At 38.9% G+C, this 26,874-nt stretch overlaps 1 protein-coding gene across 1 annotated transcript in view; it reads left to right on the forward strand.

Moving 5' to 3' along the window:
* The window catches only part of MRC1 (mannose receptor C-type 1), a 97,645-nt gene that overhangs the window by 11,491 nt on the left and 59,280 nt on the right, over nt 1-26,874 (forward strand). Inside the window, exons 2-6 of the mRNA XM_005564743.5 lie at nt 2,451-2,852; nt 5,410-5,583; nt 11,365-11,529; nt 18,595-18,708; nt 23,147-23,293. Of these exons, the coding sequence (XP_005564800.3) occupies nt 2,451-2,852; nt 5,410-5,583; nt 11,365-11,529; nt 18,595-18,708; nt 23,147-23,293 (1,002 nt within the window). The remainder of the gene's footprint in view (nt 1-2,450; nt 2,853-5,409; nt 5,584-11,364; nt 11,530-18,594; nt 18,709-23,146; nt 23,294-26,874) is intronic.

Consider the following 26,874-nt stretch of genomic DNA (forward strand, 5'->3'; position numbering starts at 1 on the left):
ATTTACTATTATTAACAATGAGGTATTACTAAGCAAAGCTATCTGAAAAGTGGAAGATAAGTCCAGGTTAAAAAAAAAAACAAAACAGTAGGTGGAATAACACAAACAAATGACATTAAATTTAGAGGCTAGTATAGTGGAGTTTGCAGATATCTATGGCAAAAGTTTCAGAGTTTGTTACATTTTGAGATTTGACAAGATAATTTACCTTTGCATAAAGTAAATGATCATAGTCACTGTTTTTTAAAAAACCGTTTTCATTTTCCTATTTCCTGTGTTTCATGGTGAGCAAAGCCCTATATTATCAACATCCTTATTTTATTGCCAAGGTAAAAAATTACTCATTTTGCCCCACTAGGTCACGAGCAGTTACAAAATGAGATCAGGTGTGGAGGGAAGCTCAGCTAGATGGAAGGAGACTGGGACAGGTATTGCATGTTCAGTGGGCAGATGTCAACTGCAGAGAAGCCAGCAGAGGCAGGTGTCTGGATCCAGGCTTTATTGAGTTCCGATTCCAAGAAATCAAAACAGCATGAATGAGTAACCCAGCAGAGGAGCCCAGGCAGAGGTTTGAAGTTGCAGAGAACTAGGAACCCAGGTAGCATAGAGGCAGTGAGAGTAGGTCTTACTCACTCTAAGTAAGACAGCATTTAATGTGTAACATCCAGACTTCTCTCATTCTTGGCACCACCATCCCCCAAGATCCATAAGCTAAAAGTATAGGCGTCTTCCTGGATTTTCAGCTTGTTTTTGCATTCTAAAACAATAGTGAAGTCTATCGACTGTACCCAAAAATACACTGCAGTAGTTAATTTTATGTGTCAACACGGCTGGGTCTTGGCACCCAGATATTTGATCAAGCACCAGACTGGGTGTTGCTATAAAGGTTTCTTTTTTTTTTTTTTAAAGATGACCATTTCAAGGTAGGATAGAGGTAGGAGGTCTGGAACTAGTGTGGACAAGAGCATATAGAGAAGCGTGTCAGGAGAAAATCTTTTGAGGCAAGAATTTATTATAAGCGTTAAGTTTATGGGTCTAGAACTGATCTCAGAGTGTAAGGGGTGCTAACTTCCCTGCGGCGTTCGGAACAGGAAACAGAATACGCCTTGCAAAAATGCTCTGGAAACACTGAAGGACTCTGCTAGTGGTGTGGTTCTAACTTCTTTTAGTTTCGCTGGAGTTATTTAATTAAAAATAATGAGCTCATTTAGTCAGAACCTCAAACATCTGCACTACTACCAGCTCATTTTGAAAGAACAAGGTGAGTACATGGAATTTAGGAAAATGTCACAAGATGTGTTTAATTTCTGGATGTTTATGTCACAAAAGTAAAGCACTCAGTTACTTTCATTTCTATATTCCTTAACAATAAAGAAAAAAGAGAAACCTTTACATGAATTCAATTTTGATTTAATTAAAGGAAAAAAAAATGCTTACCAGATCCTTTTTTCCTCTTTTGCAAGAGGAAGTTCCGTTCTGCCAGTTAGCAGCTATGTGCTGTTAAGTATAAGCCATCGTTACATATTTACTTAAATCACCAGTTCCAAATTATGAATATACAAAATGTTATTTTTAAAGTTATTCTCATAAAAATATTATCTCCAATGATATAAAATTTACGTTTATTTGTCCTTTATTGCAAACTTCACTATTAAATTATTAACAAAGAATACCAAAATGTGTTGAGATGTGTAATACTTCAAAATCCTATTCTAGTCCGGACGAGGTAGATCCCACTTGTAATCCTAGCACTTTGAGAGGCTGAAGTCGGAGGACTGCTTGAAGCCAGGAGTTCGAGACCAGCCTGGGCAACACAGTGAGACTCCATCTCTACAAAAATTTAAAAATCAGTTGATTATGGTGGTGTGAGCCTGTAGTCCCAGCTACTTGGGAGGTTGAGGCAGGAGGATCACTTGAACCCAGAAGTTGGAAGCTACAGTGAGCCATGATTGCACCACTGCACTCCAGCCTGAGCAACAGAGCGAGACCTTGTCCTTTAAAAACAACAAGCAAACACACATCTTTTCTAGGACAGACATGCATTTAATTTTACAGTTTATTGTATTCATTTTACCTAAATTTTCTTTTCCCCATTGATATTATTCCTTTCTGTTATCTCCCTTGTGTGTTCCATTCCTGGACAATCCTTGGGCATGTAAGGTGGGCCTTTTCAGGAGACTCTTCATAGTGAACTAGGACATTTTGAGGACATCCAGCTGAGTGCTGGCACCTTGGCAGGTCCTCAGTCCAGGTTCTCCCTCCAGCTTCAGGGATCCTTAAAGAGAGCTGGCCCCAGGTATAATCATCAGTACCTCTTTTCCTGCAATCTTAAGACTTTAGGGAAATGGAAGAGTTGGAAACTTTCGACCTAAAATATTGTCCTTGTTACACGAATCCACTTACCCATGCTTGCTTTCTTCTTCTTTTCCTGCTTCTTTCTTTTTAAACAGACACCAGGCAATTTTTAATCTATAATGAAGATCACAAGCGCTGTGTGGAAGCAGTAAGTCCCAGTGCCGTCCAAACCGCGGCTTGCAACCAGGATGCTGAATCACAGAAATTCCGATGGGTGTCCGAATCTCAGATTATGAGTGTTGCATTTAAATTATGCCTGGGAGTGCCATCAAAAACTGACTGGGTTGCTATCACTCTCTATGCCTGTGACTCAAAAAGTGAATTTCAGAAATGGGAGTGCAAAAATGACACACTTTTGGGGATTAAAGGAGAAGACTTGTTTTTTAACTATGGCAATAGACAGGAAAAGAATGTTATGCTCTACAAGGGATCGGGTTTATGGAGCAGGTGGAAGATCTACGGAACCACAGACAATCTATGCTCTAGAGGTTATGAAGGTAAGATGCTTAGAATGTTTACCTTCGTGTCAAAATTTTCTCATCTTTTTAGTTGGAACCTAATTCAAGAAAATCATCATGTTCTTGTTTGGTGTGTACTAGAAATATCAATTGATCAGCATCTTTGTGTTTTCAACTATTCTGTAGAACTCTTTTGAAGACATGATGGTGAATAAATGTGGTAAAAAGTCCCGAATGATACTTCAGCTATTTTTAATTAATGGGAAAGCATTCTTTTAACCTTCTCTGAGGTTTTATTCTTTTAACTATGGGCTACATTTTTCAGAAAATCTTTTTCCTTGTAGTCTTTGACCCAAAGCCTCCTGGTTAACATTATAAAGTTGTAGTGATAAATGAATTTTTGCCAAATATTTCTTTTCCTTTGATTTAAGTTATCCCTGGAAAAATGATCCATAGAACATTCTTTCCTAATTCAGATTGCCTAAGATGAAATCTTGGCAGATCCCTTGACAACATGGGGTTCTAAATGTTTCTGATTTGTTTTGTCAGGTTATGGGTATTTAGAGACTGTAAAAATTAGACGATTATAAAATGTGAAGGATTAGCTTGTAAATTAATATGCAGTCTATTTAGTTAGCCATCAGAGAAGGTGATACCACCAATGTGGTGGGAGGAATCCTCTTATATGTAGTTGGTTTCTTGACCTCTTGAAGGTTAAATAAAATCAGAGTATTTAGTTCTTTCTTATATTGACCAAATTTCATTATCTGGTGGCTGCACAGAAAATAAAACAAAAATACAAAACAACTTGCAGCCTTGTTACAAAGGCTGGTCTCTTTAGTCAGATGATGTTATAATCACATTTTAGGTTTGGATACTTGGTTATTGTGAAATGTTATCTAGAACAACCTCAAGGTCAGAGAAAGAGCCCACTTTTGGGGGCAAGAGATAACCTGTTTCCAAAATTGCTATGTTACTGGGCTACTAAGATTGGTTGAACCTAGCTTATCTCAGCTAAGACTGAGCAGAGCAATTTAGTTCTTTGTAATAATTTGTGAGCTTTCTATTTTCTATTTACATGCAGAACAGGGGAGAGTAGGAGTTGAAGTAGGGTGAGAGAAGGGCTCAGAAAGAAGTTATTTTGAAGCATTTTTCAAACATAGCTTTAGAAGTGATATGAGAGGCAAGCTAAGTGAACACAAAAGAACCTTTCAGGAAAAACTCAATAGAAAATTACAAGGAAGGAGAAGGGTGAATTAAACTTGACCGAGTCAAATTCCACAGATGGGTCAATTGTGCTAATTGAGGAGTTGAACTTGAGGAAGATTGGTGCTAAGAAATTGGATTTTTATTTTATTTTAAAATATAATATACTTCCCTCACCCCCTACCGTTTCTGTTTCCCCACTGGTTTTGAGACAAATATGCATAGGGTTTGGGCTGATAGTTCTCAAACTTTAATATGCTTAAGAATCAATTGGAGAGTTAGTTAAAACTACAGATCCTAAGCTCCCCGTTCTACTAGATTCTTAATATGTATATTGGGAAAAAGCCCAGGAATCTATTCAATGATTTCTATGAAGACCTGGGTGATTCTGCAGCATAGGGTCCATTGACTACATTTTGCAAACTCTCCAAAGATCTCCCAGCACTTAAGATGATCCCGTCTCTCAGTTCTAGCTCCTCAGTGTGACCATGAGATTGGGAACACACATTGAAGACAGTGTTGAGAGGATGTATTGTAGGGTCTCTTTATCTCTGATGAGAACATGGGGGAGGGGGTGGAATGGTGGAACTTTTTGAAAATAGGAATTATTTTAGAAGAATGGAACCAGAATTGTATACTTAGATGGATTTGATGGTTGTTTGGAAGTTCAGACTGTAAGAAGAGTAAATTGACGGCAGTTACATGATGTGTCAGTGAGGTAGTTGGGATTCTTTTGGCCTCATCAGTGTTGGTTGTATAGAATGGCTCAGTAATTATTAAATACAGTTACTTAATAAAGCTGGCAGGCGTGGTGGCTCGTCCCTGTAATCCCAGCACCTTGGGAGGCTAAGGAGAGAGGATTGCTTGATTTCAGGAGTTATTTTTTATCTAGAGATTCCAAAGCTTAATGATTCTAATCAAGATAGAGAACTGTTTTAGAGGAAATTCAGAAGTTAAAGCTGGTGTCAATAGAGGAAGACGGAAAAGATAGTAGAAAATGAAGTGGTACTATGAATTATTATTACCACTTTAACTAGTACCACTTCATTTTCCACTGTTATTGGTACCACTTTGAATTGTACCATTGGAACATTTTCAAAAGGTATAACTTAACAAATTAGTCTCATTTGAAAATGTTCCAAAACACAGTGGAAATGAAGTGGCACTAAGAGTTATTTGCTAAGTACAGACTGCTCTATGTACCCAGCAAAAGACTAGAGTAGAAGGAGGAGGAAAAAAAAATAAGAACAACAACAACAAACATCCCTGTGTGGGTGCACCAAGTGTGATCAGAAGAGTAAGACCAATTCCTTCAGTAGGCTTCTGATTGGAAAGTCAATGTTCAGAAATATCACTCACATTCCAAGTTCAAGTCAATGTGTTTTTCCAGCCATGTATACACTACTGGGCAACGCCAATGGAGCAACCTGTGCATTCCCATTCAAGTTTGAAAACAAGTGGTATGCAGATTGCACGAGTGCTGGGCGGTCAGACGGATGGCTCTGGTGTGGAACCACTACTGACTATGACACAGACAAGCTATTTGGATATTGTCCATTGAAATGTAAGTACTGTTTATCACCAAGAAAAGTTGGGTACATTTAGTCTAAGAATGTAGTGAAAGACCTTGAATTTATCTAGAGCATTTTCCCCCAAAGTTATTTCACGTTTGCAACCTCATTGTACCTACTACAGCCTTTTACAGATGTCATTATTTCCATTTTTCAATGGAGAAAATGATCTATATTGGCTGAGGACTAGAACACAGATGTTGGACTTTCTACTGTAGTCTTTGTATGTGTATTTTGATTTTGCCAGCAAGAGTAGACTCACCCCTACTATCTCAGCATTCTCTGAGATCATGCTAAGAGGACTAGACTGCACCCCCATGGTCCCAACATTCCCTCTATCAAGTGACCTCTTTATTTATTTATTTATTGAGACGGAGTCTCGCTCTGTCGCCCAGGCTGGAGTGCAGTGGTGCGATCTCGGCTCACTGCAAGCTCTGCCTCCCGGGTTCACGTCATTCTCCTGCCTCAGCCTCCCGAGTAGCTGGGACTACAGGAGCCCACCGCCATGCCCGGCTAATTTTTTGTATTTTTAGTAGAGACAGGGTTTCACCGTGTTAGCCAGGATGGTCTCGATCTCCTGACCTCGTGATCTGCCTGCTTCGGCCTCCCGAAGTGCTGGGATTACAGGCGTGAGCCACCGCGCCTGGCCATGACCTCTGTATTTTTGCCAACTATCAGTTACTCAGTGAAAATTATCCTGTACACCATATAATATATACTTAACACTGGAGGTAGGTAGGCATGCTATTATTCCCTCATCTCTGAAATGCCTTACCTTTTTGAAACCGTAGATCAAAAACAGAATTCAAAGGAAGCCACAAGCATGTGGTTTGATGGAGAAAGACATGAAGGTCCTGAATTTTGTGTCAATGTCGTCAAAAGCGTTCTTCACAGTGAAAATGGTAGTCATGATACTCTTCTTACGTTTAAATTAAGAAGAGTGCCATTTAGTTTCACACAGCTAGAAATCAATGGAAATGGGTAATTTATATGCTTCAAGGATTCTTAAAATGAAAATTCAAGTTTAATTGCAAGGATGCAAAATAAGTAGTATTGCATTATCTTGGTGGGAAAGCACCAGAGCAGATGAATTCTTGGTGTTCTTCCACGCTGAAAAATCTGTAAGCAAATAGTGAAGCCAATTTTAGGTGGGGTGGAGAAGGGCATCATGTTGCGAGGCAGAGCTGGGACTGAGAAAAGAGGAAAAGGAAGCATTCCTCTGTGCTTCACGTTCCCCATCACCAGACACCCTCTTCCTGACACTGGCTCCACCCTTCCCAAACTTCTTACCCCCAACCTCTCACCTGCTACTTTAGACCAGATCAGAGCAGCTCTTGTTTCCTGGTATCATCCAGAACTCTTTCTCCTGCTGCCCTGCAAAGGCACTGGGCAGAGCAAAGAGCATTCGATATGGTCTGGAATGATTATGACACTGCCTGAGTCACAATAGAATCACAACTCACCTTTCCAGACCACAACCCCACACGTAATCACACTATTTCAAGCATTATTGCAAAACAGAACGACTTACAAAAATATCTGAGTTTGACAAATGAAAGCCAGAATTCTAAGAATTGTCCTTATTTGTCTCTCTGGATTTATAATCCCTAATTATCCCATTAAAAGTAAATTTAATTTCTGATACCTGTATACTATTGTAATTGTCTTCAGAGTGCAGTCTCTCCATTCCGAATGAATACTCACAAAAGCCCACAGGCTTTCTGTTCATAGCAACACTGCTCTCTCGGTCTTAACTGAGGTAGTTCTATTTGTCTCTCTAATGTCAATCTTTAGAAAGACATTTGATGTCCATTGAAGGTTTATAGATGTCGAATATTTGTATTTGAAATATTTTTGTCCGAAACACATTGAGCAATTTTTTCCTAAGATAAAGCAATACTTGGTTTTCAAGTGATTGAAAGTGCCTTTCTCCTTTACTTAATAAGAATGATATTTTCTTAATCTGTTTCATGTAGTTTCTTAAGGGTTTCTATTTCACAGGTCCAACTATAGCATCCTCCACATAAGTGAAATTGACAAAAGAGTTAGATGAACGTGTGATTTCATGAATGAAATGTGGAGGACAAATGCTAAGTTACTAATCACAAAGAAAACTCACAACCTTGGAAATCCTTGGATGTACGTTGGAGACATATCTTGAGTTTGTTCAGTGGAATAATTTTTTAGTCTTATTACTTGTATTTATGCCTTCACTGTCAAATTACATATTTTTTCCTGTTAAATGTAAAATAATCATAGAAAATAAATTGTTTGATTTCAATATGCATTAGAATTTTAGAGCACATTTTGTACATTTAATATCTTTCTTAAAGGGCTTTATAGTCTTACAATCTGTTTCATTTTGTGTTCTTTTCAAAAGAGTTTTTTATTTTATTTATTTATTTATTTTTGAGACAGGGTCTCACTCTGTCACCCAGACTGGAGTGCATTGGCATGATCTTGGCTCACCACAACCTCTGCCTCCCAGGCTCAAGTGATTCTCTTGCCTCAGCCTCCTGAGTAGCTGGGATTATAGGCACCCACCATCATGCCCGGCTAGTTTTTGTATTTTTAGTAGAGATGGGGTTTCACCATGTTGCCCAGGCTGGTCTCGAACTCCTGACATCAAATGATCTACCCACCTCGGCCTACCAAAGTGTTGGGATTACAGGCGTAAGCCACCGCGCCTGGCCAAGCATTTTATTTTAGATCAGCTTTAAAACTGGCAGGTTTTATACAGGAGGATGAGGAACTAGTTATTAACCTAGTAACACTTAATAGATGCTCTCCATTGTCTGTTGCATCATTTATTGTAATGCTTTCCTTCCATGGAGACATTATTTTCAAGTATCATGAGAACAGGAAAAGGAAAAGTCTTGGTTCTCTCAATTCTCTGTAGCAACTTTAGCTTCCAACATCAGTTGTGTTGGTTCACTGTGGGAATTTGAACTCCTTGGGGAGATGGTATGCAATCAGCAAACCTATACATTCATTGAGAAATATGTTTAAATCCCTTGGTTTAAAATATACTTTCTTTAAGTGAAAAGCCAATTGCGTTTCCTTCTTATGTAATTTATGTCACTTGCCTCCATTCCTAGGTTAAACAACAACAACAACAACAATAAAACCCTTTTTTATATCTCACATTTTCTATATATATATATATTTATATATATTTTCTATATCTCTATATATATTTTCTCTGTGTGTGTGTGTGTGTGTGTGTGTATGTGTGTGTGTATATATATATATTTGTAGACGGAGTCTTGCTCTGTCACTCAGGCTGGAGTACAGTGGTATGATCTCGGCTCACTGCAACCTCTGCCTCCCGGGTTCAAGCGATTCTCCTGCCTCAGCCTCCTGAGTAGCTGGAATTACAGGTGTGTACCGCCACACCTGGCTAATTTTTTTTGTACCACACCTGGCTAATTTTTTTTTTTTTTTTTTTGTATTTTTAGTAGAGACGGAGTTTCACCATGTTGGTCAGGCTGATCTGGAACTCCTGACCTCGAGATCCACCCACCTCAGACTCCGAAAGTGCTGGGATTGCAATTATGAGCCAGGGCGCGCGGCATTTTCTACCATATTATAAACAAAACCTTCCTCCACGTGTCTAAAACGAGTTGTTTAAAACATCTCTATCTTCAAATATACCCCAAATTAATCTTATTTGAATGGTCTCACTGACATAGACATGAAACTAACAAGAGCTCAGATCATTATAAATTTAGTATTACTGATTCAAATTTATTTTTATGTAAACATATGATGATTTTGTAGTTAAAGCATCTTAAAAATTTCTATGCTATTGCCTGAATCAAATTTTGATATGTTTTCTTCCTCTTCGATATGTCATGGGACCACAAGTTTCATATCATGGTGTGTGGTTTGCATATTACAAAAAGGTCTATGATCACTTCCTCATCAGATATAAAGGGCAATTAGATACAGTTAAGACTTACAAGAGTGTAGGCTATGTGCTTATGGAAAATTGCCTAATTTCTTAGCAAATTGAGTATTTCTCAGAACATTTTCAGAGAAGTTATATAATACTTCCTTTTCTCCTTACAAATAAATGAAAAGATTATTACTTCACATGGCTTGTAAGCAGAATTTTATATTATTAAAAAGAAAAAAGAAATATGCACTATACGAAGCATGCAAAAACCTTTCATTTGTTTACTGGCTTCACAAACATCATATATGTGAAAGACTATCAATAATATTTATCTATATATTATTGGCTGCTTATAGAGTACAATCAGGTTTATGGAATTTATTAGGAATCATAACACAGCAAAGGAAGAAATCAGCTTGTGATTTTTTTACTCTGTGGAATGAAAAAGTTACAAGCAACGTTTGCTATTGCTAAGAGCTCCACCTGTATTAAATATATTCTAGCAATGAGAAAACGAGACTCCGAAAGTTAATAATTTATCTGAAGTCAAGTCTCCAGTGAGCTATAGGACCTCAGGTGCAGGTCCAGGCCAGTCTGTCTGCAGGAGTCTGTTACCTTCCCTGCTGACAACCTTAGGCTTCCAGAAAGACCAAACTAGAATGTGCAGGCAAAGGCAAAATATCTACCTGCCGAGAAGATGTACGTTTATTTTCTTTGCTTTCCCTGCCTTACTTTGCTAGATCAAGGAATTTGGGCTGGTGTCTGTTCTTTTAAAACAAGTTTTATTCACTTTGGGAGGCCGAGGTGGGTGGATCACAAGGTCAGGAGATTGAGACCATCCTGGCTAACACGGTGAAACCTGTCTCTACTAAAAATACAAAAATTAGCCACGCGTGGCGGCGGGCGCCTGTATTCCTAGCTGCTGGGGAGGCTGAGGCAGGAGAATGGCATGAACCCGGGAGGCAGAGCTTGCAGTGAGCCGAGATCACGCCACTGCACTCCAGCCTAGTCGACAGAGCGAGACTCCGTCTCAAACAAATAAACAGACAAACAAACAAAAAAAAAGTTTTATTTTTATTTTTATATATTTAGGGGGTATATGTGCAGATGTCTTGCATGCATATATTGCATCATGGCAAAGTCTGGTTTTTTAGTGTACCCATCACCTGAACTGTGAATATTGTACCCAACAGATAATTTTTCAATCCTCACCCTCCCACCTTTTGTAGTATCCAAGGTCTATTGTCTTTCCATTTGTCTCACTTCCCAACTCAACTGATCCTGAAAGGGAGATGGTGCCTGCCTTTCTTTCTTTCTTTAGGAAGGGGGAAGAGACTGGATGTGGTTGATCCTTTGAAACCTCATCCCCCACCTCCTACTTCATTTCAGGAGTAAAGAAAATCTCAAAGCCACCTTAAAAACAAGTAAAACAGTCCGAGCATGGTAGCTCACATTTGTAATCCCAGCACATTAGGAAGCCGAGGCAGGAGAATGGCTTGAGAACTGGAGTTTTAGACTAGCCTGGGCAACATTGCGAGACCTCATTTCTGCAAAAATTTAAAAAATTAGCCAGGTATGGTGGTGCATGCCTGGAGTCCCAGCTACTCGGTAAACTGAGGTGGGAGGATTGTTTAACCCCAGGAGTTGGAGGGTACAGTGAGCCAAAATCACAGCACTGCCCTCCAGCCTGGATAACAGAGCAAGACTCTGTCTCAAAAAATAGAAAAAGAAAAAGAAGTAGAAGCAGGGGAAAAAAAGAAAGGAAAGAAAGAAAGTGCTTCAGGCAAAAATACTCCTAGGCTGGTTTAAATAATGCTATTCACTGAAAGTGTTTTCCATGCATAATGCATCAAATTCCATCTGATTTCTTTCACAGTTGAGGGCAGTGAAAGCTTATGGAATAAAGACCCGCTGACCAGCATTTCCTACCAGATAAATTCCAAATCCGCTTTAATGTGGCACCAGGCAAGGAAAAGCTGCCAACAGCAAAACGCTGAGCTCCTGAGCATCACAGAGATACATGAACAAACATACCTGACAGGTAATGACATGAAAAGAAAAGTCACAAGTAAAATCAAGAGTGCTTTATTTTTGTATAATTTAACTTACAAGTCAACAGCACAAGTGTTTATAGATGTTATATGACAGAAGCAGTTCTTAAGCAGTTTATGCAGATGTTATGCAAATCTGTACTCTGAAAAGGACACCAGGAATGGCAAATAGCTCTCATCTCCTGAGTCAACTGTTGGTTGTAAGAGTCTCTAGAGCCTCTTACAAAAGAGGCTAGAGTCTCTTAGCAAAAAATTGCTAAGAGGGATTCTGAGGGCTAATCTAGAATCAGAGTAAAATATGCCACAGTCGATTAATGATGTCGTTCTTGGATGCAAGGCAGTGGAACAATCTTGGTCAAGTATCCATCATCCAGGTCTAACCTGAAGCCTCTTGGTCAAGTATCCATCATCCAGGTCTAACCTGAAGCCTCTTGGTCAAGTATCCATCATCCAGGTCTAACCTGAGCCTCTTGGTCAAGTATCCATCATCCAGGTCTAACCTGAAGCCTCTTGGTCAAGTATCCATCATCCAGGTCTAACCTGAAGCCACAAGTCTTTCATTAGCCTCATAGAGGTCAAAATGATCAATTAAAACAGCGCTACCACTGGCAGGGACAAGTCAAAGGCTGCTTTGAAATCCTGAAACCCTGAGTTCTTTTTGCCTCCCGTCCCTTGAACTCCCAGGCTCTACCAGTTTTCGGTTTTTATTGATACTCTTTCCACAGTGTGTTTGGTTTGGTTGTTGTTGTGTTGTGTTTTGTTTTGTTTTGAGATGGAGTTTCCCTCTTGTAGCCCAGGCTGGAGTGCAATGGCGCGATCTCGGCTCACTGTAACCTCCACCTCCTGGGTTCAGGTGATTCTCCTGCCTCAGCCTCCCAAGTAGCTGGGATTACAGGCGCCTGCCACCACACCCAGCTAATTTTTGTATTTTTAGTAAAGACCGGGTTTCTCCATGTTGGCCAGGCTGGTCATGAACTCCTGGCCTCAGATGATCCACCTACTTTGGCCTACCAAAGTGCTGGGATTACAGGCGTGAGCCACTGCACCCAGCCAATGTGTTTGTTTTTAAAACATCTGTTCTTATTAGATTGTGAAGACTAAAAGAGTTAAAGTTTGCTTGAGAAGAGAGTATCTGTCTTAGGTTCTAAAATATACACTTGGGGAAACAGAGAGATTAGGACCAGAAATTAGTGTGGGAGCAAAAGCATCCCTGATTTCTTGCCCCCAAAATCTCCTCCCTCCGGTTTCTTGGGACATGGCTAGATTAATATTAATCTGTCTCTGCTCCTATGACTGCCGTGTTCAAAAAATCCCTGTGGCTTCTCATTTTCCATCAAATAATTAACAAAATACATTTTGCCTGACATTCAAGGTTGCCATCTGCCAAACATCTGTACAGTTCCCGGTCTTGCATTTTGCAGTCCCGACAAAAGAGAAGTCTTGGGTTCCTTGATTTTCCTCATCCATTCTCACCCTCACATCTTTTCCCATGTCATTTCTTTTGGCTGGAATTCTCACAATTGTATACAGTTGAAATGCAATTCTGTTTCCATCTGCATTTCTCTTATTTGCTTATTACCACTTTTATTAATATAATAGTTACTCACACATATGTCCTGCTTCCTCGACAACACTATAAATACATTAATTTGTTATTATTTATTTACTCATTCATTCGCTCATTCCCAAGATACCTGGTACCCATGTGCCAGGCTTTGTGCTAGGTCCTGGGGACATCAAAGCTGACCCTATCTTGTCCACATGCAGCTTCAAGTCCAATGGGAAAAAACAGATGTAAACAAGAAAACAAACAAATGAATAGGTACCAATTACAACAAGTCCTGCATGGAAAGCAAACTGAAGGCCATGTGGAGATTGTGTCAGAGGGGGAAATAGCTGAAAATGGGGAATGTCTTGTGAATATCTATGTCCCCTCTTCCCACAAGGAGATTCACACAGAGCCTTCCAAGGAAGAGTCTCGCTGAACGTTTGCTGACTGACACGTGCAGCAAAATAAAAATACTTAGAAAATCAATCTCCTGTTTGGAAAACTAGAGAGTTCATGGCAAGAAGACAGTAAATGCAGTGGTTCTTCTGTGGGAAGTGGCTTATTCATCACCTTAGAATTCTGTTAAAGTGATGATGCCTGGGCCAAGACCCCGAAGATTCTAGATCAGTAGGTGTGACTCAGGGCACAAGAATCTGCCTTTCATCAAACTCCCAGGTGATTCTGAGGCAGCTGGTTGAAAGACCATTATCTGGTAAAACACTGTGTGGGTTCCTGCTGCATCCAGGTGCCAACACCAGGCAGCGGAGCAGAGGGGCTAAGAACAAAGATCCTGGAGCCAGACTGCCTAGGTCCTAGCTCTGTGAAACTGGGGGAGCTCGTGGGGATTTCCTGAGGCACCTGTGCCTTGGTGACCTTGTCTGTTAAAGGAGTTAATGTGTGTGAACCCATGTAAGGGCAAGAGCATACTCCCTACCTGGCCTCATTTCTTAGCACCTACCTTTGTCCAGCTATTTTCAGATGACACCCGTCACCAACCAGAACACCTCTCTCCTATAAGTTATTGTTAAGGAGACTGAGGATAGAAAGCAGTATGGCGTCACTGTGCATTCATAGTCTTAGAGATAGGGTTCTTCCTCTGTCTACTCAATTATCCTGTTTTGCATTGGCCTTTAGGACCGTTCTAATAGTGGAACACAAAGGATTGGAGTGATTCATATTTACAACCATGCACAAAAATAAGGAGGAAGAGGAGAAAGTACAGAAGAGACAAAAGTAAATTTATGTAGATGATGAAGGAAAAGAAAAGATGATTCGAGGCAGTCCTGGGGTTATTTGGGCAGACCTGCAGGCACGAGAGAAAATGTATCAGAGGTGGTCTGGGCACAGTGGCTCACGCTTCTATTCATAGCACTTTGGGAGGCCGAGGTGGGTAGATCACCTGAGGTAGGAGTTTGAGACCCGCCTGGCCAATATGGTGGTATGTTGTCTCTACTGAAAATACAAAAAATTAGCCAGGCGTGGTGTCAGGCTCCTGCAATCCCAGCTACTTGGGAGGCTGAGGCAGGAGAATGGCTTGAACCTGGGAGGTGGAGGCTGCAGTGAGTCGAGATCGCACCATTGCACTCCAACCTGGGCAACAAGAGTGAAACTCGCCTCAAAAAAATAAATAAATAAAAATAAAAAAAGAAAAAAGAAAAAAAAAGAAAATAAAAAATATATATATATCAGAGATGCAGAGGTGAAATGGTTTCAGTTGGTGTGCTTCTGGTTTTGTGTTTGAATTTGTTTATGGGGTGTGTTATCTCTTGGAAGCCCGGGGACAGAGCCCAGGTTACTTTGTGCTCTCTCCACCAGCTACACAGAAGGAACGAAGGATCTGAGCCGACAGCGGCTTTGCCCAGGCACAGACTCATTTCCTGGTCTCCGGACTCTGCTATCGGTCTCTGGCTGCAGGAAATGCTTCCCTAATCAGCAAGGGCTATTCTTGTGTCCATCAGGACAGCAAACAAGCCCCAGGAGATTCAGAGGCTGGGTTCACCTCAGATACTGACTTGAATCTTATCCAAGCCTCTGGAATTTCAGTCAGCAAATTTTCACTGGCATCTGGATAAGAATGGCATCTCTAATGAGATTTGTAGTACTTCCTGCCTTTCTTTAAGTAAAAAATATCAGACATTAGAACAAGAAAAAATCTGACAGGGAATTTAAAAAATAGGGGAAAGATGTTCTCTCCCCACTGTTTATTTGAAAGAAAGGGATGACACTCAGCATTGATTGAGATATATTGGGGAAGAATCGAAAATAGTGGTGTGAGTGTGTGATTGCGATCCACTCTCTTTTGGAAAACATGCCATTAAAATGAAAAAACAACCTACAAAATATTTACACTTTTAAATAAGTTTTCTTTTATATGAGGGTTTTGAAAAGTCAGTATTTTTTTTTTTTTTTTTTTTGAGATGGAGTCTTACTCTGTCGCCAGGCTGGACTGCAGTGGCACCAGGGCTTAAGTAATTCTTGTGCCTCAGCCTCCTGAGTAGCTGGGGCTACAGGCACGTGCCACCACACCCAGCTAATGTTTTGTATTTTAGTAAAGACGGGGTTTCACCATGTTGCCCAGGATGGTTTTGAACTCCCGAGCTCAGCTGATCCACCAGCCTCCGCCTACTAAAGTGCTGGGATTACGGGTGTGAGCCACCACGCTCGGCCAGAGTCAGGGTCATTGTTTAAAAATGTAGAACCTGGTTTGATGACTCTGTGATTAAATTGCCTGCCATTACTGAAGAGCTACCATGTAGTAGATTCTGGGCTTTAGTTCTAAAGCCTACAGCAACTTCATGAATGAATATTATTAGCCCCACAGTATAGATGAGATAACAGACTAGGAGGGAGAAGTTAGGGAACTTGCTTAATGCCTACTGTTTAGAAAATAGCTGAACTGGAATTCAGCCATCTTTCATTTCACTCTGCCTGTGTCTCACGCACAGAACACCTGGGGATCCGCTGGTTCCCAAAGCACTGATGAGAACCTTTAATTTTGTCAACATTTCCTGGCTCCAGTAAATGTATTCCAGATTGGTGGTGATCTGATTTCATATTATCTGCCGGGTGAAATGTTTCTGCCTGGCAACACGTTTGTGCACTACCCACAGCTGTTTTATCATCTTCCCTTCTGTTTCTACCCTGAAAAATGTTGGGACACTCTATGGAGTCCCTGAGTCCTGAATCAGATTTATGACTCCTTATGTGCAGGATGAGGATTTACAGAACTGAAATAAGATATAGGAAGTGAAATTTGACTTGTTTCCCGATTGTTTTTACCAGTTTCCTTTGGTACTGCCTGAAAAACACATTGGACCTCAATAAGAAAAAAAAAAAAAAAAAAAAAAACACGAAAATAAAAATACCAGTGTAATATTGGACTTTTGTGTCTCTTCTATCACATCTAAGTTCAAAGTTGGTATATAACCATTTCAGACAATTAACAAGTTCAGACAACGTATGCAGAAAACTTACGCCTTGAGCATGTGAGGCTGGACGTGGTAGCTTAGGTCTGTAATCCCAGTGCTTTGGGAGGCTGAGGTGGGAGGATTGTTTGAGTTCAGGAGTTCAAGACCAGCCTGGGCACTATAGCAAGACCCTAACTGTACAAAAAAATTTCTGGTTTGAGTTGGTGTCTGGAAACAAAACAAAACAAACAACAAAAATTTAGCACATGGAATTGTTGCTTTGTGAGGCAATACTAAAATATTTTGGTCTGTTCTTTTATAAAATTACAAAAGCATATTAGAGAAAATTATTTGTGGACAACACTCATCTGCTTTAAGAGATATATTTTAATCCAAGGTTTGAATTTTGTTTCGAAGTCACACCTTTTGCCAACCTTAATTCAATATGAAGCTATTGATAATAATAATAATGGTAATAATAACAGTAGTAACTTAACATTTATTGGGCACATACCGTATGTCAGGCCTTGTTTTAAAAAGTATTAACTAATTCAATTTTTCAAGACAAGTTTATAAGTACTTAGAGCTGGTAAAAAATGTCAAAAGATATTTCTCTTAAAGAGCTATTATCATTTCTTATGCCAAACACAGTAATTTAGTTACGTAATCTCAGACAAAACTGACTTCAATTCTTTAATCAGCAAATTATTTACAATTTTTAAAACTTAAATACACTTATTTTCTTAACTAAGTTTTTTAAAATCCCAGAGTAATTGGTTTTGGGAATAGCTAGTATGAAAATGCTACTTTTAGGAGCATGTCCTGTAGAATACATCTCTGCAAGTAGAGAGATAAGTATTATTCAAGTTAGTACAACTTTAAATAATTTGTGAAAATTATTTTAAAGAATTTCTTTTAAAGGTTGTTGAGTACAGTGTTGTGCAACCCGTAGTCTCAGCTACTTAGGAGACTGAGGTAGGAGGACCGCTTGGACCCAGGAGTTTGAGAGCAACCTGAGCACCATAGTGAGACTTCATCTCTAAAAAATAAAAATAAATTTTAAAAATGTTTTTAAAAGCCAAAGGAGAGTTATTATTTTAATTAATTGCTTTTAATCAATTAAAATAACTCAGAACAGAGAATTCTCATTGATGGTTTAAAAAAGATAGAAGTGGCCGGGCACGGTGGCTCACGCCTCTAATCCCAGCACATTGGGAGTCAGAGGTGGGCGGATCACCTGAGGTCAGGAGTTTGAGACCAGCCTGACCAACATAGTGAAATCCCATCTCTACTAAAAATACAAAAATAAATTAGCCAGGCATGGTGGCCATCACCTGTAATCCCAGCTACTAGGGAGGCTGAGGCAGGAGAATCACTTGAACCCGAGAGGCGGAGGTTGCAGTGAGTGGAGATTGTGCCACTGAACTCCAGCCTGGGTGACAGTGTGAGACTCTGTCTCAAAAAAAAAAAAAAAAAAAATGATAGTGGTAATAATAGGTTAGAGTGTTTCCTGTTGAAGAAATGAGGTCCGTGTTGTTTGTAGTTTTATGACTTCCACATCAGTCGTAGTACAGAATTTGAAACATTGTAATTGTAATTTTGATTTCTTAACTGCTTAAGCAAAGCATCCTTGGTGTTAGCATAAGCCCTTAGTGATTTGTATTTAATCATCATTTTAATGAAGAAGAGAAATTGACTTTAAAAAATCATAAAATAAAATTCTTAAAATAAGTTTTGAAATACGCAGTTGAGGTAATACTTAGTCATATTCACACAACACTATCTTTGACACTATCCTTGAGAAAGTAGATAATAGTTAAGATGATAGGGTTTGAAGCCTCATTGGATCTGGGTTGGAACCTTAAAAATCTTTCCAGGTTACCTATGCTCCCTCTGCCTCATTTTCCCCACCTATCAATGAAGGTAATAATTTTACTTGCCTTAGATTGTCAGGAGAATCGAAGGAGACATGGTAGGCATGATTATTGTGACTTCCCTCAATTACATTTTGAGTCAAACACTTAATTCTGAATTTAATTTCAACTGTTTTCTGAATGGCAGTTTCTTATTTGTTTGTTTTGCTTTCTTTAAAAATATAGGATTAACCAGTTCCTTGACCTCAGGACTCTGGATTGGACTTAACAGTCTGAGCTTCAACAGCGGTTGGCAGTGGAGTGACCGCAGTCCATTCCGATATTTGAACTGGTTACCAGGTAGGGTTAAGCCTGTCTGTGCTGAATTAATCCAAATTTAAGTCATCTAGATGCCTTGAAGACCTTTATTATCTCACCTGTTGATCTCAAAGAGAAGAATTGTTAGACTTCATCAAATACAGTTCATTTCACCTTGCTTTGAAATCTACCAGCTAGATTTCCATATACTAAACCTTAAGGTTATATACCAGCTTCCTGGGATAGGGATTTGTCTGCCAGGATTCTCACACAAATCAATAAAGGTCTCTGTTTAAAGTTTCAATTCTCAGTGTATCCCTGATTTGTTGGGTATTACATTCAAAAGCAGATGTTGTAGCTACTCTTAAACATGACTTCCTAAATATGCTAGCTGCGTTGTTACTATGTACTTGCTGTTGCGTGGACTTTGTCACCATCCTTGAGAGGATTGGCCAACATCTCTTTGTAAAGTTGAACAAGTGGATTGAAATTATTTTGGGTTGGAGAATTTTTTATGACTGTACCTTGAGTCATGAGCTATTTGCAATTTTGCTGTCCTTGTGACAATGATTTTAACATCTACATTAACAGCCCCCTTTCCTGTTTTTGATTTAGTAGCACTGGATTAAAAATAGTATCTCAGTCACAGCCTATGATATTCCATATTAGCATAAAAATTCATTAGAGGTTTCTTGACAGTTTGTAGTTTATAGAAAAACAGTTGGGGATGATAAAACCTACAACAACTTTCTCATTTTTTAGAGGATAGAAAATGCTGTGAGCTAATTGTTTCCACATTGTCATAACATAAAAGTAACAGAATAAGTTTACATAAGTTTACATATTGAGCAACTGTTTAGAGAAATAAATAAGTTTACATATTGAGCAACTGTTTAGAGAAAACAAAAACAAGATATAAAGTTTTTATCTTATTCACCAGTATCAACTAATGTTAGTAGCCACTTGAGGCCTTCTATTGGGTATGAATCCAATCCCCACCCCTCAATCCCACCCCAGTGCCATTTTTTTTTTTTTTTTTTTTTTTTTAGGAAAGAGTGCAATTAATGATTAGTGATGTCTGCCATGGATGTGGGAAAGGATGGAAGTATCATATTGGTCACATCTTTACTTATCAATTCTCCTATGGGCCATACTATTATAATACGGCATTCTTCAGATAGTCAGACTTCTTTTCTAAAGCCATTGAGTGGTTTTTGTATTTGACGTAGAAAATTAAACTCTCCTTTTTTTTTTTTTTTTTTTTTTTTTGAGACAAGGTCTCACTCTGTTGCCCAGGCTGGAGTGCAGTGGCGCAGTCTCGGCTCACTGCAACCTCAGCCTTCCTGGCTCAAATGATTCTCGTGCCTCAGCCTCCCAAGTAGCTGGGATTACAAGCATGCACCACCATGCCTGGCTATTTTTTTTTTTTTTAATTTTTTGTAGAGATGGGATTTCCCCACATTGGCCAGGCTACTCTGGAACTTCTGAACTCAGGTGATGTGGCCTGCCTCAGCCTCCCAGAGTGCTGGGATTACAGGCGTGAGCCACTGCACCTGGCCAAACTCTCCATTTTCTGTATTTGGTTTATTGTATTACAAGAAGAAAAACTGCAATAAAACAACATTTCAAATAGATGCTAAAACATGAGAGAAAATTTTTAGAGAACATATTTTGGTTTAAATAAATTATATTTTACTATGAAATTCCAGTTTCAAAGCATTACTTCAACAAATGATGGTTACAGTGCTGTCACACAAGTCTTGAGCTAATAATCAGTTCTATTTTTTTCTGGAATGCGGGAAGTCAAAATTTCTGGAATATGGGAAGACTTACGGCAAGAGAATACATATAAAATATTATTTTTCTGTGGGTGAAGATTTTAGGTGTCTGTCTACCCATTCAGCCAGATGCAATTAGAGAGTACTGGTTGTGCTGAATCTGATTTATTAGACAATAAAATTTATTAGGGGACTAGAATGTATTCTTTTCTGTGTTGCTAAATTTTTATGCACAGTAGGCAGTCATTTAATTTATTCAATCAGGGGTGATGATTATGATATTTAACCACTTGGATCCTACAAGTTCAGGGAGAACATTTCTGAGTTAACTTTGGGTGAAGTAAAGAATGAAAGTGGAATATGATTAAGAAAGGGAAGTAAATGCTTTTTTAAATTAAACCTCAATTCCTAAGAAGTAGGCGCAAGATTAAATTGCTTTGCGAAATGGTATGAGAGTTTCTTCCAATGAAAATTAGAGATCTTGTGGAAATTAAAAATCGGTTTCACATAAATTGTTCAGTCAAGCATTCAATTGAATAATTACCAAGTAGTGAATCTATTAAAATATATTCCCTTTTGAAGTGAGAATATTTTGCATAAATGATGTGTAAGCGTGAATTCAAATATATAATAACTATGGGAAACATTAAAACTACTAATTAATGTCTCAAAGTTGAGAGAGGTATTGATAAATAAATGTATAACATGATTTTCTAATTAACACATTAATAACTAATAGCTAGAAAATGTATTTTTTTCTTGAAAGTTTCCTTTTAGTGCTGATACCTTATATGTTAGTTCAGTTATCCTGTTATTTTAGTTACTGTATCAACAAATATTTAAGATATCTTTATGCTTATTACTAACTTTATGATAACTTTATGCTTATTACTAACTTAAAAATAACTTTGGCTGGGCATGGTGGCTCACACCTGTAATCCCAGCACTTTGGGAGGCCAAGGCAGGTGGATCATGAGGTCAGGAATTCAAGACCAGCCTGGTCAAGATGGTGAAACCCCATCTCTACTAAAAATACAAAAATTAGCCAGGTGTGGTGGCGGGTGCCTGTAATCCCAGCTACTCGGGAGGCTGAGGCAGAGAACTGCTTGAACCTGGGAGGAGGAGGTTGCAGTGAGCCGAGATCGTGCCACTGCACTCCAGCCTGAATGACAGAGCGAGACTCCGTCTCAAAAAAAAAAAGATAACTTTATGCTTATTACCAACCATTATTTATGGTTACTTTATGCTTATTACTAACCATTACCACCAAACCTTTTTTTTAAAAAACCCTTTATTTAGGTTATTACCTGCTCCAGACTTTGTGGAGCAGAATGTGGCTCATTCACACTGTCTTCAGGTGGACGGTGAAGCTAGTTTGGGGAATACTGGTTTTTAAATCATATATTAGAATAGCAAAACACATGTGAAATATATCAATGCCTGTATTCATACCACTAGCAACACTGACTTTATCAGGTTCTTTAGTCAGTTTCCACTAAGAAATGGATAAGGCATAGCTGCTGAAAGTATTCTTCAATAGGCTGAGTTGAAGATAGTGAGAGAGTTTTAGTTCTGGGAGCACAGCATGTTGCCCTTCTAGCTCTCTCATTAGCTTTTTCTCCACCATTTATTTTATATTTTTATTTTTGAGACAGAGTCTCACTCTGTCACCCAGGCTGGAGTGCAGTAGTGTGATCTCCACTCACTGCAACCTCTGCCTCCCAGGTTCAAGCAACTCTCCTGCCTCAGCCTCCCAAGTAGCTGGGATTACAGGTACCTGCCACCTCCCTGGTTGATTTTTTTGTATTTTTAGTAGAGATGGGGTTTCACCATGTTGGCCAGGCTGATCTCAAATTCCTGACCTCAGTTGATCCACCCGCCTTGGCCTCCCAAAGTGCTGGGATTACAGGCGTGAGCCACCGTGCCCGGCCCTAATAATGTTTAACATGGTTGGTTTGGAACATCATGTATTCTTTCTTTTTAATAATTTCTACTTTCAGATTCAGGGATACATGTAAACGGTTGTTACATACCTAGGTAAATTGCATGTTGCTGAGGTTTGGGATATAAATGATCCATCCCATCACCCAGGGAGAGAACATAGTACCCAGTAGTTCGTTTTTCAAACTTTATTACCCTCCATTCCTCCCCCATCTCATAGTCCCCAGTTTCTGTTGTTGCCATCTTTGTGTCCTTGAGGACTCAATATTTAGCTCCTAGTTAGAAGTGAGAACGTGGCTATTTGGCTTTCTGTTCTGTGTTAATTCGCTTAGGATAATGGCCTCTAATTGCATCCATGTTGCTGCAAAGGACATGATGATTTCGGTTTTTTTTTTATGGCTGCATAATCATGCATTCTTTTCATTAGGTACCTTTCTTTGATAATGTAATCCATTGTGACAACTGTTCAAGTTTTAAGGTGTAACTTTATTAGTTGATAATGGGGAAAAAGGTTGTTTCAAAGAAGTATATTTGCTTTATCAACCTTCTAAGTATTGGAGTGATCCAACAATAAGAAAACAATAGACACCCACCTTGTCTTTTGCTCTGCAGTCAGTAAATATTTTTTTGTGAATGTGTAGCAAAAGACAGAATGGGGGTCCATTGAATCTCCAGGATGAAGACATGAGGACACGTGGGAGGGATGCTCTCTGCTGGGAATAGCTATAATAGTCCACTTTAACTTTTCCTTTTCCTCAAAGGAAGTCCATCAGCTGAACCTGGAAAAAGCTGTGTGTCACTAAATCCTGGAAAAAATGCTAAATGGGAAAATCTGGAATGTGTTCAGAAACTAGGCTATATTTGCAAAAAGGGCAACACTACTTTGAATTCTTTTGTTATTCCCTCAGGTAAGTGGTCTATGGGGTCTGAAGTGCCCAAACTATTAGAATTGAAAGATAAGTACCATTACAGCTTAGGTGTGACTGTTGGAATGCCTCCAGAGGTTTTGTGGATAGTAAATGGAGTAAACTGAATGATATTACTGCAATATTTCTGTGTGCTGGTTGCTAACATTTCCTGAGTGTGCGGCGGTGTCTGGGCATTGTAGAGACCCTCTGACCTAAATAAAAACGTTATCTTCACAAGCAGTGTTCTGAGGTAGGTGTCATTATTCACATGCTATTGTTGAGGAAAAAGATATTCAGAGGATACAGAAACCTTGCACACCTGGCAAAACCAGAATCCAAGCGAGAAAGTCAATATTTGGGCGGGATGTTTATATTAGGTCCTTACGGCTCTCTTTGGGCTTCCATGCTATTCAGTGTAGCATCTTATACGGAAGTTTTCATAGACTGGAATAAAATATCTAAAAAGTTGTAACTGAATTTTATTTATTTATTGAGACAGAGTCTTATTCTGTCACCCAGGCTGGAGTACAATGGCGCGATCTCAGCTCACTGCAACCTTCGCCTCCTGGGTTCAAGTGATTCTCCTGCCTCCGCCTGCCAAGTAGTTGGGATTACAGATGTGTGCCATCATGCCCAGCTAATTTTTGTATTTTTGGCAGAGACGGTGTTTCACTGTGTTGGCCAGGCTGGTCTCAAACTCCTGACCTCGGGTGATCTACCCGCCTCAGCCTCCCAAAGTGCTGGGATTACAGGAATGAGCCATCATGTCTGGCCTGTAACTGAATTTTAAATGTCGGCTAGACTTCAAGAAAAAAAAAAAATCAGTTGTGCTGTCCCTTACAATTTTATAGGAGAATAAACTACTAAGACAAGAATTATTTCTTCAAATTGATGAAAGACAAACTACATATTTTTATTATTACCTGTTTTTGGAGGGATAACTAATGCTTTAAATAGTTTAATTTATTTCTGTTTTTCTGCTGGAGGAAACTGACAATGTGACATTCTTGATTTTTTTTTCTCATTGGCTTTGAAAACAATTTCATGTATTTTAAAATATGCTTGACATGGCTAGAGATTCAAAAGGTACAACATGATAAATAATAAGGTTTTCCCTACCTCTTACCTGTAACACCCAGTTTACCTTCCTGGAGAATAATTGTTTCTGGGTGTGTATCCTTAGTTATTCTGTGACTATATAAACATATACATTTATAATGATTTTTGTTTCATACAAATGACAACATACTGTATTAGTTTCTAACCTAAGTTTTCCACTTAATAACAATTTTGGACATCATTCCATATAGAATATAAATAGCTTCTATGTGTATTTTCATGGCTGTCCAAAAGCTATTGCAGAGACAGCACATATATTTTTTTGACCAGTCTCCTATTAATGGATTTTTAATTTAATTTACTTCCAATCTTTTATTAATACAAACAGTCCTGAAGTGAATAACTGTATACATTGTATGCACATCATTTCATGCACATGGTAATGCCTGGAAGTGGACTTGTTGGATTAGGGAGGAGATGTATTTGCGATTTTAATTGTTGTAGATTTGGCCAAGATCTTAAATAGATATAGATGAGGGTCATGGATGTTGGGTTTGGTTATACTTTACAGGCTCTCCATAATGACAGTGGGTATCTTCAGGGAAAGCCCATCATTTTTGCATTTTACCTCCACTATTCCTCCTCTAGGAGAAATAGTGTATTTTTTCCTTTTTGGAAGACTTCATACAATTCTCTTTCTAAGACTTGGAATTTCCATGTTGCCAAAGAGGAGAATAGTTATTTTATAGTTTCTCTGGTACAGCACTGAGAATTCTGTAACTTGGCCTTACTGCTTAACCTGCCGGTGTTGGGATCCTCATCTGTAAAATGGAAATATTCATGACTCTTCTTCCTGAGATAAAATTTTGTTCATTTCATCAAACACTCAGTACATTCTTATTTCTCTGTGATGCCTCCTTCACTTGCTAACCGCTTGACGTGAGTTTCTGAGCATCTCTATACTCCCTGGATTAATGATTCTGTTTTATCTATAAACTCAGATAAACCAGAACCTGGAAAAGCGTATCAGAGTTCAAATTATGCAACATACAGGATTGACAACATCCTTAGGCAAGAATTCAACCTCAAACCCTGTGAATTCTTGTAACACTAACCCGTTCATCCATAACCCTCAGGTCTCTAGGGCTGTACGGTCTGGCTTAACAGGCACTAACCACATGTGGGCACTGAGCACATGAGCTGTGGCTAGAGGAACAAACCATCTTCTGTGGCTGCCCCAGGGAACTCCCCTTCATGTCACTCAAGTCGGTTGTTTTCATGCTTTCAAATATTTTTAAAGTTCATTGGTTCAGTTTTTGAAGGACTCAGCATTGGCTGATCCTACTGTCAATTTCCTGGGTAGCAAAATTAAAATAAACCACCAGAGGGCTCCAAAGCTGTGCTAACTTTTCTTTCTTTTTCTTTTTCTTCTTCTTTTTTTTTTTTTAAACCACCGGAAGTGCAAAGAATCTAAATTGTATTGAGGGAATATAATTTTTTTTAAAATATGCATTTTTATTACAATTGTACACCATTTGAGCCTCATGACTGATTAGTTCCTTGTATGACTATGGGGCACAGAATCCTGGGCTTAAACAATGATATTTCAGATACTCTCCACCTTTAAGGGAAGATAGGACCAATTCAGGAATTAAAGGAATAGTGAAGAAAGTTACCCTATAATGAACATATACTAAGGCAGCCATTTGAAAACATTTAATATGAGCTTAAATAATATATAAGTTCACTTTCATTTGGTAATATAGTCCCCCTCTAAGCAAAACATGTTGCCAAATTACTGTTTGAAATAGTATCTCTAGAATAGTAATAACAAGCAGCCATATATCAGCTATAACTTCAATTCAGTTCTTTTTCTCCTCCAATACTCAATACATCTATATGTATCAGGCCCCGTGCCAGGCTCAAGGCAATAGGGATGAATAAAGTGAGTTTCTGCTTTCAAATGTCTTTATTGTCACTTTCCCCTAGCTCATTACTATTAAAGTAAATTTTTGTAGTGTATAATCAAGATTATACAATTCGATGCTATTAGTAGCGATCCTGAGGATGTTGACAACTGGTTTAATTAAATAATGATTGTGTGGTGTTTGTGGTTTACAAGCACACTGTCTCTATTCTTTTCTAGTTCAGAAGAACACAGGGTGGGTGGTTTGATATTCGTGTTAGTATTAATCTCATTAAAAAATTTTCACCTGTATGGATACTTCTGTTCATGTGATGTGACTTGCCTAAGATCACACAACTCACCGCACATTCAGGTTTTACGAGTTCTGACTCCAAATCCCTCTCCTAGTTACAAGAGCACGTATCAGTTTCGGGGAGCAAGTAAATGGTAGTGGGTCTGTTCTGAGGCAATAGGTGGCTGACTTGTGTGGCTATGGTGGCGGAGGCTCCTTGGGGACCATTTGTCCCCCAACCATTCCAGCTGCCTACTTCAACACTAATCTGCCTCTCAAGAGTGATTGGCTCCCTAATGTCCATAGAATAAAGTAAATTCAAAT

The sequence above is a fragment of the Macaca fascicularis genome, chromosome 9 (genome assembly GCF_037993035.2).
Source record: "Macaca fascicularis isolate 582-1 chromosome 9, T2T-MFA8v1.1".
NCBI lineage: Eukaryota > Metazoa > Chordata > Mammalia > Primates > Cercopithecidae > Macaca > Macaca fascicularis.